The following is a 19,329-nucleotide window of genomic DNA, read 5'->3' as shown; positions in this document are numbered from 1 at the left end:
TGTTAGTTAACTCTGTGTACAGACAAGGTGATGCACGGTTGGAGGCGCTTTCTTGTAAACGGTTGTGTCAGGTAGGATACGCTAGTTATGCTGTAGCACACACACACACACAGTGTTTCCAGCTCAGTCTGCCCTTCAGGATGACTGTCCAATACAGTGCTAAATATGGGCCATGACACAGCCAGAGGCCCGTGTTGTGTTGTAGTAACGTAGTCATAATAAAACATATGCATGACAAAGCATGAAGTGTTGCCGGGTAAACTACTGTTCTCCCCTACAACCTTTTCAACTAGAACACGACATGCTAGCTTGCTCCCGATTATGTTTGTGTTATGGACAACTCCTTGGGTAATCGTCATGCATGTAATCGCCAAATATGACATGATCATAGGTGTTGCCAAGAGGGTACAAACGTATCTGGGACCAGGCTAAGAACATGCTAGTTTGTGTTTTTAAATCTGCTAGGTAGGTACTAGGTAACGTTAGCATTACTCAGCAAACAAACAAGGAGGACCAACTGAGAGTACATCACAAACAAGTAATCATTTATGAACTCTTGAGGAAAGTGAGGCCCTCTCTTCATCTTTATCTCAATTATTTCTCTCCTCAAGCCTTTCCCACGTTCATAAACAACACAAGCACGAGGCTCTCTCTCAACACTTCAACTGTGATCTCAAACTCCAACTCCAGAGATGGTGACTGTCTGGGTTCTCGCCTGCTACCGACCTCTCTTTATCAATGTTCATATGTGGTTCGCTGGTCACAAGCTGGACCAACTCTACTGCCCTAAGCAAACTACAAATAGTAGGCAATCGTGTGATATCCAACACCTTGATAATGATCTCACATACTGTAGGGTAATATGCTGCCCATCTTCACTGAACAGATTCATATCTACCAAACCAAAAAATGGGCAATTGTGTGATTACTGAAATCTTCCAGTAACGACAGCTTTATTATAGGTCATGGTGCGTGCATACTATTAGATACGATGGGACAGGAATCTTTGCTGAATAGATTCCTACCTCAACATATAGGACAGTTAAAACAGGAACTGAAAAACAGGAACTAACGTTCAGCCAGGGGGACGAGGGGGATGAACTTGCTGAAGACACTCTTGGCGATGGATGCACTGGAGACGAAGCAGGAGTAGTTGCCACTGTCTGATGAATCCACCTGGTGAGAGACGTAAACAATTCAGGTAAACATATTTGATCTTATGTCCTGTATTATGTAACCCATGTTTGTAACTGCGTGTTTTTATGTGAACATCTTTCTGCTGTAAATTCAGCCTTTCTTCAGTTTATATAAACTGTGAGCATCGCTCAATAAAGTTCAAACGCTGTGTCAGAAATGGCAACCTATTCCCATGATAGTGCACTACCTTAGACCAGATAGGGTGTAAAAAACTATGGTAGGGTGAAATGATAGGGTGTCATTGCAGACAGTCGAAGACACATTCTGAAATCCACCTTAGAGATGTAGAGGTTCCCTGTAGTCTGGGAGACAAAGCGACGTTTATCCAGCGTGATGAAGATAGGGAACTCATTCAGAATCCAGCGGAATGACAGCTCGTCTATGGAGAAAAGACACACAACCCTCAACCTGGCGATCAAGCCTGAATCTGTCAGTCAAAGACAGAGGAGATGGGGGAGCGGCGGAGTGCCAGGATGGAGAAAGGCTGAGGAGTTGGCTCTTTTCTTCTTATACTGTTTTCAAACCACACTATCATGCTGACCCAAACCACACTATCATGCTGACCCAAACGATACTTTAAAATGAAAGCGAACAACGGAAGCATTTGATGCTTTAATATCAAACTGTTCATCATGACGCTATGAAAAGAGTTGAAAAGGACAAGTATCACTGAGGAACTGTAATTAAGTAGCCGCGGCAGCAGCTGAAATATATGTACGTTACCATCATTTCACAGAATGGTTTTGTTGTATAATTTGCAAAACAATGACTATGCATGTCTGCTGTACAGAATTCTAGTGGAGCTCCCGGTTGATACCAAATAGGTTTGTTTAACGAATATCAATAATTAAGAAATATACAAATAAAGGAGACCAAAATTGGGCCAAGAAACACGCCCGACTCGGAGAGGAAAACCTGAACAGATTAGTGTAAAGTACCTTTGATGAAGAATACAAAGCTACTGTATGAAATTACATTTAAAAAAGCATCCAAAACAGCTTATTTTGCCTCACACATCCCTACACTGAGGCTATAAGTGTAAAACTCAGCTCAGGGCTACAGCGTGAGGATATAGCCTACAATATGTCAGAACAGAAGCAGCCTCATGAAGGAGTACTGCCAGTCACCAGCAGGGGGCACACTTTCATTGATTTTCACTGTTTTGACTATCTGGGTTGACTGAGTCATAGCATACTGTTGGATTTAATACTGGAATAGAGACACATGTAATACGTGCAATGCTACAGACCATAGTGTTAACCTAGCACCATAGTGTTAATCTAGCACCATAGTGTTAACCTAGCACCATAGTGCTAACCTAGCACCATAGTGCTAACCTAGCACCATAGCATTCATCCCCAGCCATCACACTTTGTCTTAAGATGTCTCAACACATCTTGAGACATTAAGTCAAGATGTCTTGAGACACTTTAATTAAGATATAGACACTTTTCAAGACATCTTAAGACATTTTACGATACATTTTGAAGACACGTCTTAAGACAAAATCTGTGTGTAGTATTAGTATTAGCTGCAGAAATAGCCTAGCATCAGAGAATTAGCTGCAGCTGTTAGCCTAGCTAGCACTTACGTGGGTAGTGTGGAGGAGGAGCGCAGAGCAGGACTGCCCCCTGGCCCTCCTTCACGTGCACCGCCTCTCTTTCCTCAGACGAGAAGAAGTCCAGGTCTGGAGGAGTGAGTGAGTGAGTGAGTGAGTGAGTGAGTGAGTAAGTGTGAGACAGAGAGAGAGAGAGAAAGAGAGAGAAAGGGGGGCAAGCAAGAGAGAGAGAGAGCGAGAGAGAGGGGGGGAAGAGGGAGAGAGAGTGATGGGGGAGCGGGGGAGGAGGCGAGAGAAGAGGAAGACAGAGAGTTCAGATTCATTAACAAGCCTGGAGAATCCACTGTAATGCTCTCCCTCACCTCATTTACGTAATAACACTTTTCCTCCAATACTCTTAAACCCCGTAACCTCCTAGCTCAAAACCATTTTAAAACCAGAACCTGCATTACTTTAGCTAGCAGGCTTATAATTTGCAACTGTCCTATTTCAAAGGGAGGGAACTAACTATTGATTCTGCAGAGGTGATTCCGTCTCGTGCCAGACTCTATAAAGTTTGACCATTCAAATGTAATTTCCAAAGTTGTTATAATGTGGCGCTGCTGCCTCTCTCCCGAGTCCCTATCACAGCTCTACTAATATAGGCATGAAAGTGTAGCCCCTGTTCATAAAACGTCCCTCCGTCCTTCCTGCCTATGATAATGCGTTACGCAAAAAACGAACGGTGGATCCGATCACGCCCCGGTGTCCCATCCACTCACATCCAAACTGGACGCCAGCCTCTCGGCTGACCACGGTGCCGTAGTCGTTGGTGGCCACACAGGAGTAGTTCCCAACGTGTTTGTTTTTGATGGGGTTAGAGATGACCAGGTCGCCCCCGACCAGGGTGTAATGGTTGTCACCATCCAGGTCTATGTTCTGGCTGTTCAACCTCCACCTGTAGAAGAAGATCAAGTTCATTTTAAACATATATCACAATGCATTTTTCCACATTTGAAGAATTGCATGGCGAATGAGGGCTGGATGTTTTAAAGTCCTTTAAAGCCATGTATTAGGACCTCCAGACTTGGCCCTGTGCAGGACATCATGCTGGGGAGAGACAGAGAGATGGGGGGACATACAGCACACACAGCGTGTGGTATTTAAGGGGGTGAGCAGAGAGGAGAGCAGAGCATATGTTACTGGTATGTGGCAGGTGGGTTGGCTCGTGCTCGACAGCTCATGGTGATTTTGGCCTCGGGCGACTCCTCGGGGTAGATGGTTTCGACCGGCTGATCCTCAAACACTGGCCCGTAACCTGTAGCATCGTCTGAGAGGAAAGAGACACACATACAGACAAATAGGTGGAATGAATCAGGAACTACTAGGTCAGATAGGAACAATCCTGTCCACCTGTCTGTTTCAGTTCCGTTTCTTTCGCTTAGTGCCTAACGACTGAGACACGGGTCTCGGGATAAGACGTGTGAGTAAGTGATGTGAATTTTGAGTTGATTTTCTTTCACGGAGAAAACATTGGTTATTGATTAACTGCATTCTTGCAGTGCTTGAACAACATGGTGTAAAGTCTTTCCACTCCCAGCAACCTGGCTCCTACTGTACCCATGGTATTTCTTAGTACTGTAGTATCTTCTGACGTCAGGTGGCTAACCTACTATACGCAGAGCCATCTCCCATTGGTTCAATTATTGTCGGAAGCTAATACCAAATCTTAAATGGGAAATGAACATTTAACCCAAAACCCTTTCAGATGCCACCCTCATCCTCAGAGATGACAAGACAAGCAGTTAGCGGGCTAAACACAGAGAGAGATCTCTTTGATGGAAATGCCTTGCGTCATTCGACCTGCCTTTAAACCGGTGTCGACACACATTGATAACGAGATCTCGTGCGTGCGCGAGCACACACACGAATGCACACACACAATCTAAACATACGCGCCACGCATGCACGCACGCACACACACACACACACACACACACAAACACACTTGGATAATTAGATCCAATTAGTCATTAAAAAACACACGCATCACAGAGCTCCCATGAATAAGAGAAACACAATGCAAGACAAGACAATGAATAACCAATGAGGCAAAATGTTCCTGAGATGCTGATTATTCTCTCAGATCGTGACTGTCCATTCAGGTGTGTGTGTGTGTGTGTGATCTCGCTCTCTGAGCACATCTGTCACCTCTATGCCACTGTCACTGCACACACACACACACACACACACACACACACACACACTTATCTCATCTGTCTACATAGGCAAGCAATGCCTCTAAAGATTCACTGAAGATTCATTCCTCTAGAAAAGATAAGAATTACACGCGAACTGCCACCCAGGACAAAGGGTTCATATTCTCACAATATCCTGACAGAAAAAAGCCGGATGTCTTTGAGCGCTGAATAGTGATTGGCTGAAAGCTGTGGTATATCAGACAGTAGACCACGGATATGACAACAACAAAAAACGACTTGCTTACTGCTCTAATTACGTTGATAACCGGTTTATAATAGCAATAAGGCACCAGGGGTTTGTGGTATATGGTCAATATACCAGTGCTAAGGGCTGGATCTAGGCACTCCGAGTTGCTTCGTGCATAACAACGGTATATTGGCCATATACCACAAACCCCTGAGGTGCCTTATTTGCTACTATAGTCTTCATTCTCAGTGAGAGAGATATAGAGAGAGAGACAATGAGGGAGAGCGAGAGAGAGAAAGAGAGAGAAAGAGAGAGAATGAGAGAGAAAGAGAGAGAGACAGAGAATGGGAACGAGAGATAGGTTGAAACTTGGACTTCAGAAAATATGATTTTATCAGATACTTCAGAAAATGTACAAAAACAATTGCAATGGACAGGAATGTAGCTCACACACTTCAACACAAGGACAATGTGTAAGTGCTTAACACCGTCATAGCTTGATGGCCTAGTTCCAACCATTTGGAATGACTGCTGCTTGAGAGAGAGAGAGAATTACATATGCTGTGCCATAAATAGGGCACGAAGGCACGTTAAGTGAGAAACAGTGTTCAGGGAAGAAGAGAGGAGAAAAGGAGAAGAGCAGTGAGTGTATGGAAGAGAGCTGAAATGGACACAGAGGCCTGTCTGGCCCAGTGAAAGGAATGCTAGTCATCGTAAAGTTGTGTGTGTGTGTGTGTGTGTGTGTGTGTGTGTGTGTGTGTGTGTGTGTGTGTGTGTGTGTGTGTGTGTGTGTGTGTGTGTGTGTGTGTGTGTGTGTGTGTGCATTCACCACTTCTTGACTGTACCATGTGAAGTGACAGATGGTAGAGAGGAGTGTTAAACAGACCCCATAAAGCCCACAGCCTGCAGATACCAGGGACCTTGATGCTCTCACATCTGTATTAATGCTCTCTCTCCCTTTCCCTCTCACATGAATTTCTCTCTCCTCTCTCACTAGTTCTCATTGCTTCTTGATGCCTCTCTCTCTTCCTCGACCGTCTCGCTGCTCTGCCTCTATCGCTCTCTCAGCGAAAAACACATCAATGGACTCTTTCTTTCTCTCTCTCTCTCTCTCTCTCTCTCTCTCTCTTTCCCTGGCTCAAACACGGACTGTTTCTCTCTGTCTCCATCTCTCTCATCTCTCTGTTCCCTACTTCTTGTACACCTCTCTCTCCCTCTCACAGTCCCTCTCGAAAGACTTCCACATTGTTCTCTGTCTTTCTCTCTCCTCTCATTCTGTGTGTCTCTCAGTGTCTCAGACACGTTCTCTCTCCCTGTATTAATCCCCCTCTCTGTCTCATCTTCTGGCATGACTTGGCTGTGGTAGCACTGGCTGGGTGACTCCGTTAAAGAGGTGTAAAGCTTTTTGGGGTATGCAATCATGTCCTCAGCAGTCAATGGACAAACACACTGACACACACACACACACACACACACACACACACACACACACACACACACACACACACACACACACACACACACACACACACACACACACACACACACACACACACACACACACACACCCTATTCTCTCCTGGGCTGTGAAGAGAAGAGCCATCCTCTGGACTATTACCAGACAACAGGACTCGATTCAACAACACTGTCTGGCCTATACTGGAATAATACCAACACAAACCTGCTCTCTCCTGATCCAGGATCCTGGTCTCGTCTGAAGCTTTTCTTTTCCTCCTTTCCTTCTTACTTTCCTTTCTGGCATCAGAGCTTCTAATGAAATGACACATCTATTATTCATCAGTTAGGTATATATTAGGCAACATTTTCGCCAGCAGGAATTTGGATACTTATTTAAGCATTATAATAATGTGGAGAACTGTGACCGTGCAAGATGCCTTGTATCTCACACAATTGTCTCCCAGCCTGTAGGGAAACTCGATAATGATTTTGTTTTACGATGTATATGTGAGCTATATAGTGTTGCACACATTTAGGCATACGATGATATTATTTGTAAATGTAATTAATAAATAATACAGACATAACAAGTCGAGCACCAAGCTCCACTAGTTAACTCCTAGAAAGTTGTTCATCTGGGAGTCTATTTGTTTGTTTGTGTGTTTGTTTGATTACATGAAGAAATTGGTTGTTGTCCAAGTGGGACAGCGAACATATGTGCTGTATCCCGAAGGCATCTCCACTGCAGCATTCTGTGGGTGTGTTCACCATGCCAGGTCTGTGAGTGAAACGTGGCTAGAGCTTTGTTGCTAGCCAAATCCTCACTGTGAAAGTGTTATTGTAGAGTGCATTGGGTGTCACTGCATCCCAAAGAATACGTTAATATGAATACTATTCAGTACTAGAGATGCGCATGGTCATTACTGTATGGTGCATGTGTACAGAGAGAGGGAGAGAGAGAGAGTGGTTGAAGTGTTTCCATTTAGGCAAATTGGGCATTAGTAAATTGGTGACAGCCTGTAACGCCAACATGGATAGAATACAATAATTGAATACTATTTGCCATATTCTAATAATTCCACATGTGCCAATGTATCGCCACGGTCCGTGCCATAGTAAAATTTGCACTGTAGATATTAAATAATTAGAAGGTGAAACTCGAATCAGGTCGACCAGAAAAGCAAGGTGAAGCAATTCAGGCATTCTTGAAAGTCAGGACAATCCTTGTCTCGCAAATGTTGTTTTAGATTTTTCAAGGAGTAGGCATGTATAATTATAACAATGTGGAGTGGAGCATTATAGTTAGGACTAAGTGATGCCATCGCATACCCCCGTACCTTCAAAAATGATTTGGCAATCATTTATTCGAAAAACACAATTTGCATCATCATTTGTCACAATAAAGACAGTCAGACACAATAAAAATACACCTCTGTCGAACGGATACACATTTTGTCGATCTTTATTACATTTATCCTATATCTGCTGTTTCCATCACACATTTCGTAATGATTTCTGTCGATTAAACCTGGGTCAATGGAAACCTGTCTACTGTAGGCCCTAGATCCTGCAGCATGCTATGCATGCATTCACACAGCGCCACACAGAGTACAGATAACATAAATATGTCCTCGGGTTTACATAGATGCAGGGGCCTTAATCTTGCACATCTCTGCTGCTACATTCGCAGACGCACTTACAAAGAAGGCAGACTGGTCCTTTATTCTTGCACACCTGCTGTGACATCCACAAAAGCATACCCAATTTGATCGCCCACGGTCGATACGCCACTTATCATCCATGAGAGAGAGAGAACGTGAGAGGCCGTGACAAGAGAGAGAGATCGAGAGAGAGCGAGCGAGAGAGAGAGTAAGAGCGAGAGAGAGTGAGAGAGAGAGCGAGCGAGAGAGAGAGTAAGAGTGAGAGAGAGTGAGAGCGAGAGAGAGATCGAGAGAGAGAGAGAGAGAGAGTAAGAGTGAGAGAGAGAGAGAGTAAGAGCGAGAGAGAGTGAGAGAGAGAGCAAGCGAGAGAGAGTGAGAGAGAGAGCGAGAGAAAGCGTAAGAGTGAGAGAGAGAGCGAGAGAGAGCGTAAGAGTGAGAGAGAGAGATAATGTCTAGGAGAGAATAAAAACGCACCCTGCGTGCATTGTCACAATATGTTCTCCTCTAACAAAATCATTTCAATTTACCCTTCACTGACTGTCACTGGTTGGTTAGTGAGGGGAATATGGTGGTGGGTGAGGGGAATATATAAATAGTGCCATCTATGCATATCCTGTACACTATGACAGCAAACAGTAAATTAACCATTGCAGGTCCCTGACCTTGTCTATAGATAATTAGGAGGCCTCCCATGTTTCTGTGACAAGGAGTCACCTTAGTGTGTGTTACGTTTTCCAAATGCACAACAAACGTGACTAGAGTTAATGGAAATGCTTCCTATAGCTCAACAGTTAATCATTTGTGTTGTTTCTATAAAGATCTGTATTATTATCTATGCGTTTTATCCAAACGGAAGCCGTGAAACCAACATATTTCCACATAATCTGTCAATTCTAGTTATTCACCCATTTTATTTTCTCCATAAAGGAAGAAAATAAAAATAATAATGTTTTTTTTTATTATTGTTACAGAAAATCTATAATACATTACAATAATGTAAGATGCTCTTTCTTCGTGGCCAACCTCTGCTTAATTAACTTTAATTTTCTCAATTACAAATTGATGAACCTGATGAACTCTCGGACTTTCAAAAACATCACGCATTCCATCTATAATAGCATAATACATCTAGATAACTGTATTATTACAAGTCCCGTCGCTGCTCCCATGGCAACATAATGCCAGACAAATAAAGCATTTCCTAATGGTCCTCATCCTCGTCGTAATGTCAGGATATTTAACCAGATCATCACATGCATCATCATCATCTGCTAACAGTGGAAGGATCCCCAGAATGGACACGGTAAACGTTAACCTTGACCCCCAGACAACGTTTCATTAGGCTCTGTCCTTTACCAGCCAACAACGATGAGAGGGGAACTTCCAGGCAGAGTCCCAAATGGCACCCTATAACCTTTACAGGGCCCTGGTCAAAAGTAGTGCACTATATAGGGGAAGAGGGTGCCATTTTGGACGCGCTCTCGGTCAGTGCCAGTTTGTTAACCCACGCTGACAGGCCGGTAACGTTCTAAAGTGTTTCAACCACCACCACCCTGTGGGTCGATGCGAGGCCAGAACTGGGGACTAGGGAGTATTGAGGCCCAATGGCCTTGACATACTTCCATTGTTTGTGGGCTACATTATATGAGACAGACATACTTCCATTGTATTTCTTGCTACAAGTATAAAAAAAACCAAAAAACATTGGAAGATCCTGGAGGGAAGGACTGATGGTTTGTGTACTAGTTTGTCAGAGCACAGAATACTAAGATTAAGCAGGGACACAAGTCTTTCCAGGTCATTGAAGATAGATGCAGTAGGAAGCATATGTCATGCTAATAACCTAGTTAGTGCTTACAAAAGTTTGTTCTGTCCCTCTTTTAACACCTGCCAGCTACACTCTCATGTCTTATTGGCTGCAGAAGTGACCAAACAAACTGTCAATGATTTAAATTTGCTGGAACAAACATAGCTGTGTTCTAATCTAGTGGACGAGGGTCACACAGGTTATGGTGTGTTTTAAAATGAAAAAGAGCTGTCTAATAAAGTCCCAAAGAAGTACAAGTCAACTGCAGGTCAAATATCAATGCGATGGAAAGTGTTTTGGCCACGGCCTCGGACTTGGAGTTGCCTGACAACTGACGCCTTGCTAATATCGATGCCGTACAGCCAAACTTGCAGTGATGAACTTTTGCTGAAATAAACCATCCCCATCTGAGTTGTAATCTAGTGGACGAGGGAAGTGTAAAGCTGTGGCATGTCTTCGAATGGAATAGAGCGGTCTAAAAACGTCCGGAAACAGTCAAAAGGTCTAAAAACAGACAAACGAGTCAACTGCAGGCCATACAAAGGACAGCAAAGATCAATCAGAATTTTCTCCGACTCTCTCCATCTTCCTGGACTTGGGTTAAGTGTCTAACAAAATGCTCTTTGAGAGCAGCTTGCCTGTGATGCCTTTGGAGGCCCTCAGTGAATCATGAAGGACTTTCCATAGGGCCTCAAGGCCTTAAGGCCATTTTCAGTAGGGTAAGCAACCAAAAACGTTTTGCAATGGGACATGAAAATGAGTTTTCCTGTTTCAGTACATTTTCTTCGGTTACATTCAGCATGGAGAAAACAAGGTAACACTTAATTTAAAGGGGGCCTTATTACAGTGTAATTACATATGTAATTACACCGTAACAAGTATTGTAATTAATCATAACAATTCATAGTTACACTGTAATAGCAAGATGTAACTGGTGGTAATTGCAGTCTGTAATTACAGAGGTGTAACAACGAATGCTTGTTACGACGCTAGTTACAAACGTAAAAGTTCACGATGCCATCCCAACGCACCATATTTCAGCCTGCACAAATCACGTGATAGGTGTCAGACAATTGAAAGCTTACCACCTCATTCACACAACTCTGCGAAATCCCCTCCAAACATGGTTTCTAGTAACTCCTGTCAGATTTTTAAGTAGGCAATCTGCATATTGCTGTGTGTGTTTCTGGATTCTGCTTGGATTTGGTGACATTGTAACATTTCCTCATTATTCCAAACTGATAAGAAACACACGCGCGCGCACGCACGCACGCACGCACACGCACACGCACACACACACACACACACACACACACACACACTCTGTTGAGATTATCCAGAACAAGTCTTACCTCCGTAGAAACCAGGTTCCCCTCCGAAAACAGATGTATCTGGAAGAGAGTCAAGACAGACAGGGAGACAAGGCAGGTCAGCATGTTCATTTAGAAAATCCATTACAGATCCTCCATCTTTTTGCATATTGGAGAAAGCTAACGAATAACAATCTCTCCAGTGCCATTGCTGAAAGCTCCTCCACCATGCACCTGTCTGGTTAAAAGCCTCCTCTCCTACCCAGCCTCCCGCCACGAGCTTCCCCAAGCGGGTGTGATACCCAAGCTACTCCCATGGCTTGCTGCACTGCTTGGCCCCCACCTTTCAGTCCGCTCCCGACTACCCAAACTGGCACAAGTACCACCACCACTTGCCCATTCTCACCCGAGCTTCGGTCACCGCTCCAGCACACACTTACATGCGCACACATACATTACACCCGCACACATGCACCCCAAAAATCTGAGGGGGCACAAAGTACATGCGGATGGGTGGTCAATTTTGCATTTTTCAAACACCTGAAACAACTTTTTCCTGCTGTCTGTATCGTCCTGACTGGTGTTGAATTGAAAGGAATGTGAGTATTATTCAATACATTCAGTTATTTCTTGCTTTTCTAAAGTCTACCAACCTTGCCAGTAGGCATGTTAGCTAAGATAGCTACTCTAACTTGATTAATAGCCTAAAATGTCTCCTTGGTAGCTAGTTATGAGGCTGGGAGCTTGGGAACCTATCTGGGATAGCTAAAGCCTACTTCGTAAAATTGCTTGGTAACTAGTAGTATTAAAGAGAAACAACAAAAAATATATTTACTGTGTATATATTTATTAAATAGGACAAATCTGAGCCCCTGTGCCCCCTATAAGCATTTTTTTTACCATTATTTAACTAGGCAAGTCAGTTTAGAACAGTGGGTTAACTGCCTTGTTCAGCGGCAGAACAACAGATTTGTACCTTGTCAGCTCAGCGGTTTTGAACTTGTGACTTTTTGGTTATTAGTCCAACACTCTAACCACTAGGCTACCCTGCACACACAGGTGTCTCTGATCCAAATTGTATCTTTAGCCTGTGGACTTTTACTCTGGAACTTATATGCATTTAGATTTGTATTACTTGGACTTTATTGTTATCTTATTGTAGCTGATTTTATTGTAGCTTATTCATATTTGTGATTAGTATGCAAACTCTAAGGCATAATATTGTAGATCTGAGTCTTAGAAAAGTTTCTATGGTTATTTGTTATGTTGATTGATAGGATGTAAATGAACATGTTGCAGTTGCTATTGTCCACCCTTGACTCTTACACTGAGGATGATGCATTTAGGGCCTGATGCCCCAACCATGTCTCTGGGCTGTACGCAGCTTTTCAAATACACTACACGACCAAAAGTATGTGGACACATGCTCATTGAATGTCTCATTCCAGAATCATGGGCATTTGTTGCTATAACAACCTCCACTCTTTTGGGAAGGCTTTCCACTAGATGTTGGAACATTGCTGCGGGAACTTGCTTCCATTCAGCCACAAGAGCATTAATGAGGTCGGGCACTGATGTTAGGCGATTAGGCCTGGCTCAAAGTTGGCGTTCCAATTAATCCCAAAGGTATTTGTTGGCATTGAGGTCAGGGCTCTGTGCAGGCCAGTCAAGTTCTTCCACACCGATCTCAACAAACCATTGCTGTATGGACCTCGCTTTGTGCACAGGGGCATTGTCATGCTGAAACAGGAAAGGGCCTTCCCCAAACTGTTGCCACAAAGTTGGAATTACAGAATCATCTAGAATGCCATTGTAAGTTGTAACGTTAAGATTTCCCTTCACTGCAACTAAGGGGCCTAACCCGAACCATTAAAAACAGCCTAAGACCATTATCCCTCCTTCACCAAACTTTATAGTTCGCACTATGCATTCAGGCAGGTAGCGTTCTTCAGGCATCTGCCAAACCCAGATTCATCCGTCAGACTGCAAGATAGTGAAGGGTGATTCATCACTCCAGAGAACGTGTTTCCACCACTCCAGAATCCAATGGCGGCGAGCTTTACACAGCTCCAGCTGATGCTTGGCATTGTGCATGATGATCTTAGTCTTGTGTACGGCTTCTAGGCCATGGAAACCCATTTTATGAAGCTCCCGAAAAACAGCCCTCGGCGTTCTGTGAGCTTGTGTGGCCAACCACTTCGCAGCTGAGCCGCATTAAAAATCACTGAGCTCTTCAGTAAGGCCATTCTACTGCTAATGTTTGTCTATGGAGATTGCATGCCTGGGCACTCGATTTTACACCGTGTCAGCAACGGGTGTGGCTGAAATAGCCAAATCCACCAATTTGAAGGGGTGTCCACATACTTTTTTATACACAGTGTATGTTGTGTTAAAGACTCTGGTTCCTCTGGACAAGGTATTCCCCAGGGGTACGCGCAATGCCATCGGGGGTACGCCAAATAAAAATGTGATTCACATTTAAAATTTAAATAAAAACAATCTTTACATTCTCAAACAGTACATTTATATCTTCCAACGGGGCTATACATTTGGGTGAGTTTTTTTTCTCGCCTGAGTAGCCTCGTTTCACTGCCAAAAATAAAATGAAACCATCTAGTGTTCAGCGAAATAACAACACAATGTCATATACAGCTATCCTAGTCAAATAATGAATATCCATTCACATTAACCATTACTCTCTTGCGGGAAACCTTCACTCTTGCACAGACATTTAGAAACGAAACATGACAATTTAAAAAATAAGCCACAGGACTTTTTTTTGCGAGAATAAAGACGATTTTCGAGTAGTAAGACATGTATAAAAGCAACCGATACCATTAATAAGAAGGGGCTAGAAGTGTCTTATATGGTGAGCTACCGAGTGGCTAGGACAGGCAAGCCCCATACTATTGTGGTGGACTAAATTCTTCCTGCTGCCGCGGATATGGCTGGGACAATGCTGGGGGAAAAGACCAAAAAACTATATAGACAATGTCTTCATGAAACAAAACATCAATGACATGGCAGGAGATGTTTTGAAACAATTACTGCTTCGCATACAAGCCAAGGAATTATATGCGTACCAGCTGGATGAGCCAACAGACGTGGCGGGCCTGGCACAGCTCCTGGTATATGTCCGTTACGTTTATGGGGGGTCAATTAAGGAAGACATCCTCTTCTGGAAACCAGGACAACATGAGAGTATATTTTTAAATTACTGGACAGCTTTGTGACATCAAATGGACTTTGGTGGTCAAGATGTGTACTGATGGCGCAAAAGCCATGACATGGAGACACCGTGGAGTGGTAACGCGCGTGCAAGCAGTTGCTCCCGACGCCACTTGGGTACACTGCAGGATCCACCGAGAGGCTCTTGCTGCCAAGGGAATGCGTGACAGCTTGAAAGATGTTTTGGACACTACAGTGGAAATTGTTAACTTTGTTAAAATAAGGCCCCTGAACTCTCGTGTATTTTATGCATTATGCAATGATATGGGCAGCGACCATGTAACACTTTTATAACATACAGAGGTGCGCTGGTTATCAAGGGGCAAAGTATTGACATGTTTTTTTTTAATTCAGAGACAAGCTTAAAGTTTTCTTTACTCACCATAATTTTCACTTGTCTGATCGCTTGCATTATGATGAGTTTTTCACACGACTGGCCTATCTGGGTGATGTTTTTTCTCGCCTGAATGATCTGAATCTAGGATTACAGGGACTCTCTGCAACTATAATCAATGTGCGGGACAAAATTGAGGCTATGAAATGAACTCAAGCTTAGGGACAATGTCTTATGTGATATAGCGAAGCACCTGGGTGAGCTGGGTGCGCAATTACGCAGGTACTTTGCCGAAACGGATGACACAAACAACTGGATTTGCAACCACGTACCTATGTGAGAGTGGATTCTCAGCCCTCACTAGCATGAAAACTAAATACAGGCACAGACTGTGTGTGGAAAATGATTTAAGACTGAGACTCTCTCCAATACAACCCAACATTGCAGTTATGTGCATCCTTTCAAGCACACCCTTCTCATTAGCCTGTGGTGAGTTATTCACAATTTTTTATGAACTAATTAAGTTTGATATGTAAGATGGCTAAATAAAGAGCTAAATAATTGATTAATATTATTATTTGGTCCTATAAGAGCTCTTTGTCACTTCCCATGAGCCGAGTTGTGACAAAAACTCACACTCATTCTTATGTTTAATAAATGTATCGTATAGTGTGTGTGTGGCAGGCTGACAATGATGGCAACAAAAAAAAACATTTGACCGTGGTGCAAGATGGGGTATGCAGCTGGAGGTTGAATGTTTGAAGGGTTACAGGATTATACAATTTTGGGAACCACTGCTCTGGACTATGGTTCTAGTACTGTTTGTGAATCGAAATTAAAAAGTCAGAATGGCACATAAATGTAAGAAGTCTTGTTGCAATACTTGATTTTGTGAATATTTGGATAAAAACCACAGACCCAGATGTATTTATATTTTCTGAAACCTGCCTCAGAAAATATAGCGCTGACAAAGACATTGGCATTGATGGTGTCACGTCCTGACCATAGAAAGCTTTTATTTTCTATGGTAGAGTAGGTCAGGGCGTGACAGGGGGTTTTGTCTAGTTTATTTATTTCAATGTTGGTTCTAGTTTCTTTTTTCGATGTTGGGGGTTTTGTCTAGTTGATGTATTTCTATGTTGGTTCTAGTTTCTTTTTTCTATGTTGGGGTTTTTGTATGATTCCCAATTAGAGGCAGCTGGTTATCGTTGTCTCTTATTGGGGATCAAATTTAAGTTGTTGTTTTTCCCACTAGGTTTTGTGGGAGATTATTTTGAGTTAGTGTATGGTGCACCTCTTCGTCACGTTTTGTTGTTTTTGTTTATTAGTTTATTGTATGTATTGCATAGTTTCACAGATAAATAAAGATGTGGAACGATACACACGCTGCGCTTTGGTCCGCTCCTTCATACGACGACCATAACAGATGGTTACAATGTCAAATCAGAATTTGTGCTTATGGGTGACCTGAACGTAGACTGGCTGACATCCAGCTCTGATCAACTCAAGAATCTATGTATCTATAATCTTACTCAGATTGTTAACAATGTAACAAGATTGAATGCAAAGTGTCCTCTGAAATCCTCTTTGATTGATCTTATTTCAACCAACACTCCACATCCTTTTAAGGCTGCTGGTATAACTGATATAAGTGATCCCTGTGCTGATGCCTGTGTAAGGGATGGTAAAATTCCTAAACTACCTCCATGAATCATGATGAAAAGAAACTGGAAGCAGTTTGATACTCGGGGTGTTTTACATGATGTTTTGAATATTGCCTGGAATAGAGTTGAATTCATCCCTGATGTTGAATTAGCTTTTTCTTACTTCCATAAAGCATTCCAGGAAGTACACAACAAGCATGTCCATTCAAATAATACAGAATTAAGTGCAGAGACAACCCTTGGTTCTCAGATGAACTAAAGCAAGAAGGTCTGATTCAGCTGATGATTTGATGGCTTTTAAATGCCTTTAGAATCAGGGTGTGGCTATGACCTGAAAGCAGACCACTACCTCAAATCTCCTGCTGATAATCGGAATAATCCTTCCAAATTTGGCAAGTAGTGAAAGGTTTAGAGTGTAAAAAAGAAGCACAGCTCCCTAAACAACTGCTGGTTGACTCACAGGTGGTAATTTATGCAGGCAGATTTTCTTTATGCGGATGGATTAGTTGATAGGGTTAAAGGTTAACATGAGCCCGCTGTGACATTCTCGCCCTATTCTGTCTTAGAGGTGCATAGAGCCCTGAAAGCAATTCATGTAAAATAAAAAATCCCCTGGCCCTGATGATCTAGACCCCCGCCAACTACAATTAGCTGCAGACATCAATGCTCCCCCTTTAACATGCATCTTTAACCTCACCATAGAATTTAATGAAATCCCCAAGTTGTGGAAATCAGCATTTGTACTATCTCTTTTGAAAGGAGGTGGTCCCACTCTACTGAATAACTATCGGCCCATATCTAAATTGTCTGTTCTGGCAAAGGTATTGGAGTCCTTAGTCAATAAGCAGTTTAAGGTCTACCTCCAGGAAAATAGTATTTTGAGTGGTATTCAATCAGGTTTCAAGTCTAGCCACAGCACTGTCACAGCAACTTTTAGGGTTTTGAATGATAGTCACTGTGCCCTGGATAATAAGCTGCATTGTGTATCTGTATTCATAGACTTGTCAAAAACATTTGACACTGTGTACCATACTGTCTTGGTGCAGAAATTTAAGTGTATTGGGATTACTTGTCAAGCTCTGGAGTGGTTTGAGAACAACCTGTCAAAGGCAGATGGTTGTAAGTTGGACACTATAGAGTTGTGTTTGGGTGTGCCTCAAGGATACATTTTAGGTCCCCTGCTGTTTATTATCTATATCAACAACATTGGGAGACATATTGAGACAGCTGATGCAAATTTTTATGTGGATGACACTGTTCTCTATTCAAGTGTCAGCAGTTTAACTTTGGCTTCTGAAAAAGCTCAAACAGCTTTTAACGTCAATAGAATCGGTACGATTTGAAGCTTGCTTTAAATTCCTCTAAAACAAAATAGACTGTATTTTCCAATAATAAACACTCTAAAAAAACATAGAATTACAACTTTGGAAGGACATTCTATAGAGCAAGTAAAAATGTACAAATATTTGGGAGTTTGGGTGTATGAGAAGTTGAGCTTCACCACCCATGTAGAGAATCCATTTTTTACTTAACACTTCTTTTTCTTTTTTTTTCTTAAAACTTCTTAAAGCATTTCACTGTATTCGGCGCATGTGACAAATACAATTTGATTTGAACCTTGTCAGGAAACTCAAGCTGCGTGTTGGGTTTTATTACCGGCACAAAGCTTGTTTACTTTTGCTGCCAGAAAATAGTTGATTCGTTGTACTTTTCTCTCTGTGTTGGACTATGGTAATACTATTTATGCACAAGCCTCAAGCTTTACGCTGACGGCTCTTTACTCTGTGTATCATGCAGCCCTTTGTTTTGTCACCAATCAGAGACGTCTAACTCACCATTGTGATCTCTACAGTACTGTCGAGTGGACATCACTAGCAACCCGCAGGCTCAAAGAGTGACACATTCTTAATTATAAGGCCATTTTAGGAAAATGTTCAATTTTATCTATCCTCCTTTCTACCTCAAAATGAAAACACATTCAAGCTCAGATCTCAATCTTGTTTCATGCCAACAGTCCCAAAAAGTTTTACCGATCATAGAAAAAGGTCCTTTCATTACTCAGCCCCCTGGTCTTGGAATTCCCTCAAAGCCAACATAAAACCCCAGGACCTGGTGTCCCTGGAGGAGTTCAAAGGACAAATAGATTGACAGAATTGAGATAATGCCAAGAGTGTGCAAAGCTGTCCTTTGGGTGGCTACTTTGAAGAATCTAAAAATATATTTTGATTTGTTTAACACTTTTTTGGTTACTACATCATTCCATATGTGTTATTTCATAGTTTTGATGTCTTCACTATTATTCCACAATGTAGAAAATAATAAAAATAAAGAAAAATCCTTGAATGAGTAAGTGTGTCCAAACTTTTGACTTGTACTGTAGCCTTTTCTAGTTTTCACCCGATGTCACTAGTTTGCATTGCTTTATATAAGGAAGCTTGTTGTTTAACTTTATACACACCACACACATTCCTGCACACACACACACACACACACACACACACACACACACACACACACACACACACACACACACACACACACACACACACACACTGTTTGTTTGATGTTGCCAGTGTCTTCTGTCTCTGTTGTCTGTTTTGTTTTACATAGTTTAAAAAAAATGTTTTATCCCCCGTCCCCAAAGGAGGCCTTTTGCCTCTTCCCAGGTCATCATTGGAAATAAGA

The 19,329-nt window shown here is 42.4% G+C and overlaps 1 protein-coding gene across 1 annotated transcript in view; it reads right to left on the bottom strand.

The window, feature by feature from the left end:
• LOC106573085 (contactin-1a) overlaps positions 1–19,329 on the bottom strand; it is a 127,148-nt gene that overhangs the window by 39,442 nt on the left and 68,377 nt on the right. The window contains exons 3-8 of the mRNA XM_014147770.2: positions 11,461–11,499; positions 3,938–4,064; positions 3,517–3,692; positions 2,789–2,884; positions 1,473–1,576; positions 1,074–1,176 (exon numbers count right to left, since the gene is read on the bottom strand). Coding sequence (XP_014003245.1) covers positions 1,074–1,176; positions 1,473–1,576; positions 2,789–2,884; positions 3,517–3,692; positions 3,938–4,064; positions 11,461–11,499 — 645 coding nt within the window. The remainder of the gene's footprint in view (positions 1–1,073; positions 1,177–1,472; positions 1,577–2,788; positions 2,885–3,516; positions 3,693–3,937; positions 4,065–11,460; positions 11,500–19,329) is intronic.

This window comes from Salmo salar, chromosome ssa16, assembly GCF_905237065.1.
Source record: "Salmo salar chromosome ssa16, Ssal_v3.1, whole genome shotgun sequence".
NCBI classification, from domain to species: Eukaryota; Metazoa; Chordata; class Actinopteri; order Salmoniformes; family Salmonidae; genus Salmo; species Salmo salar.
This window is presented reverse-complemented; position numbering and strand designations above follow the sequence as displayed.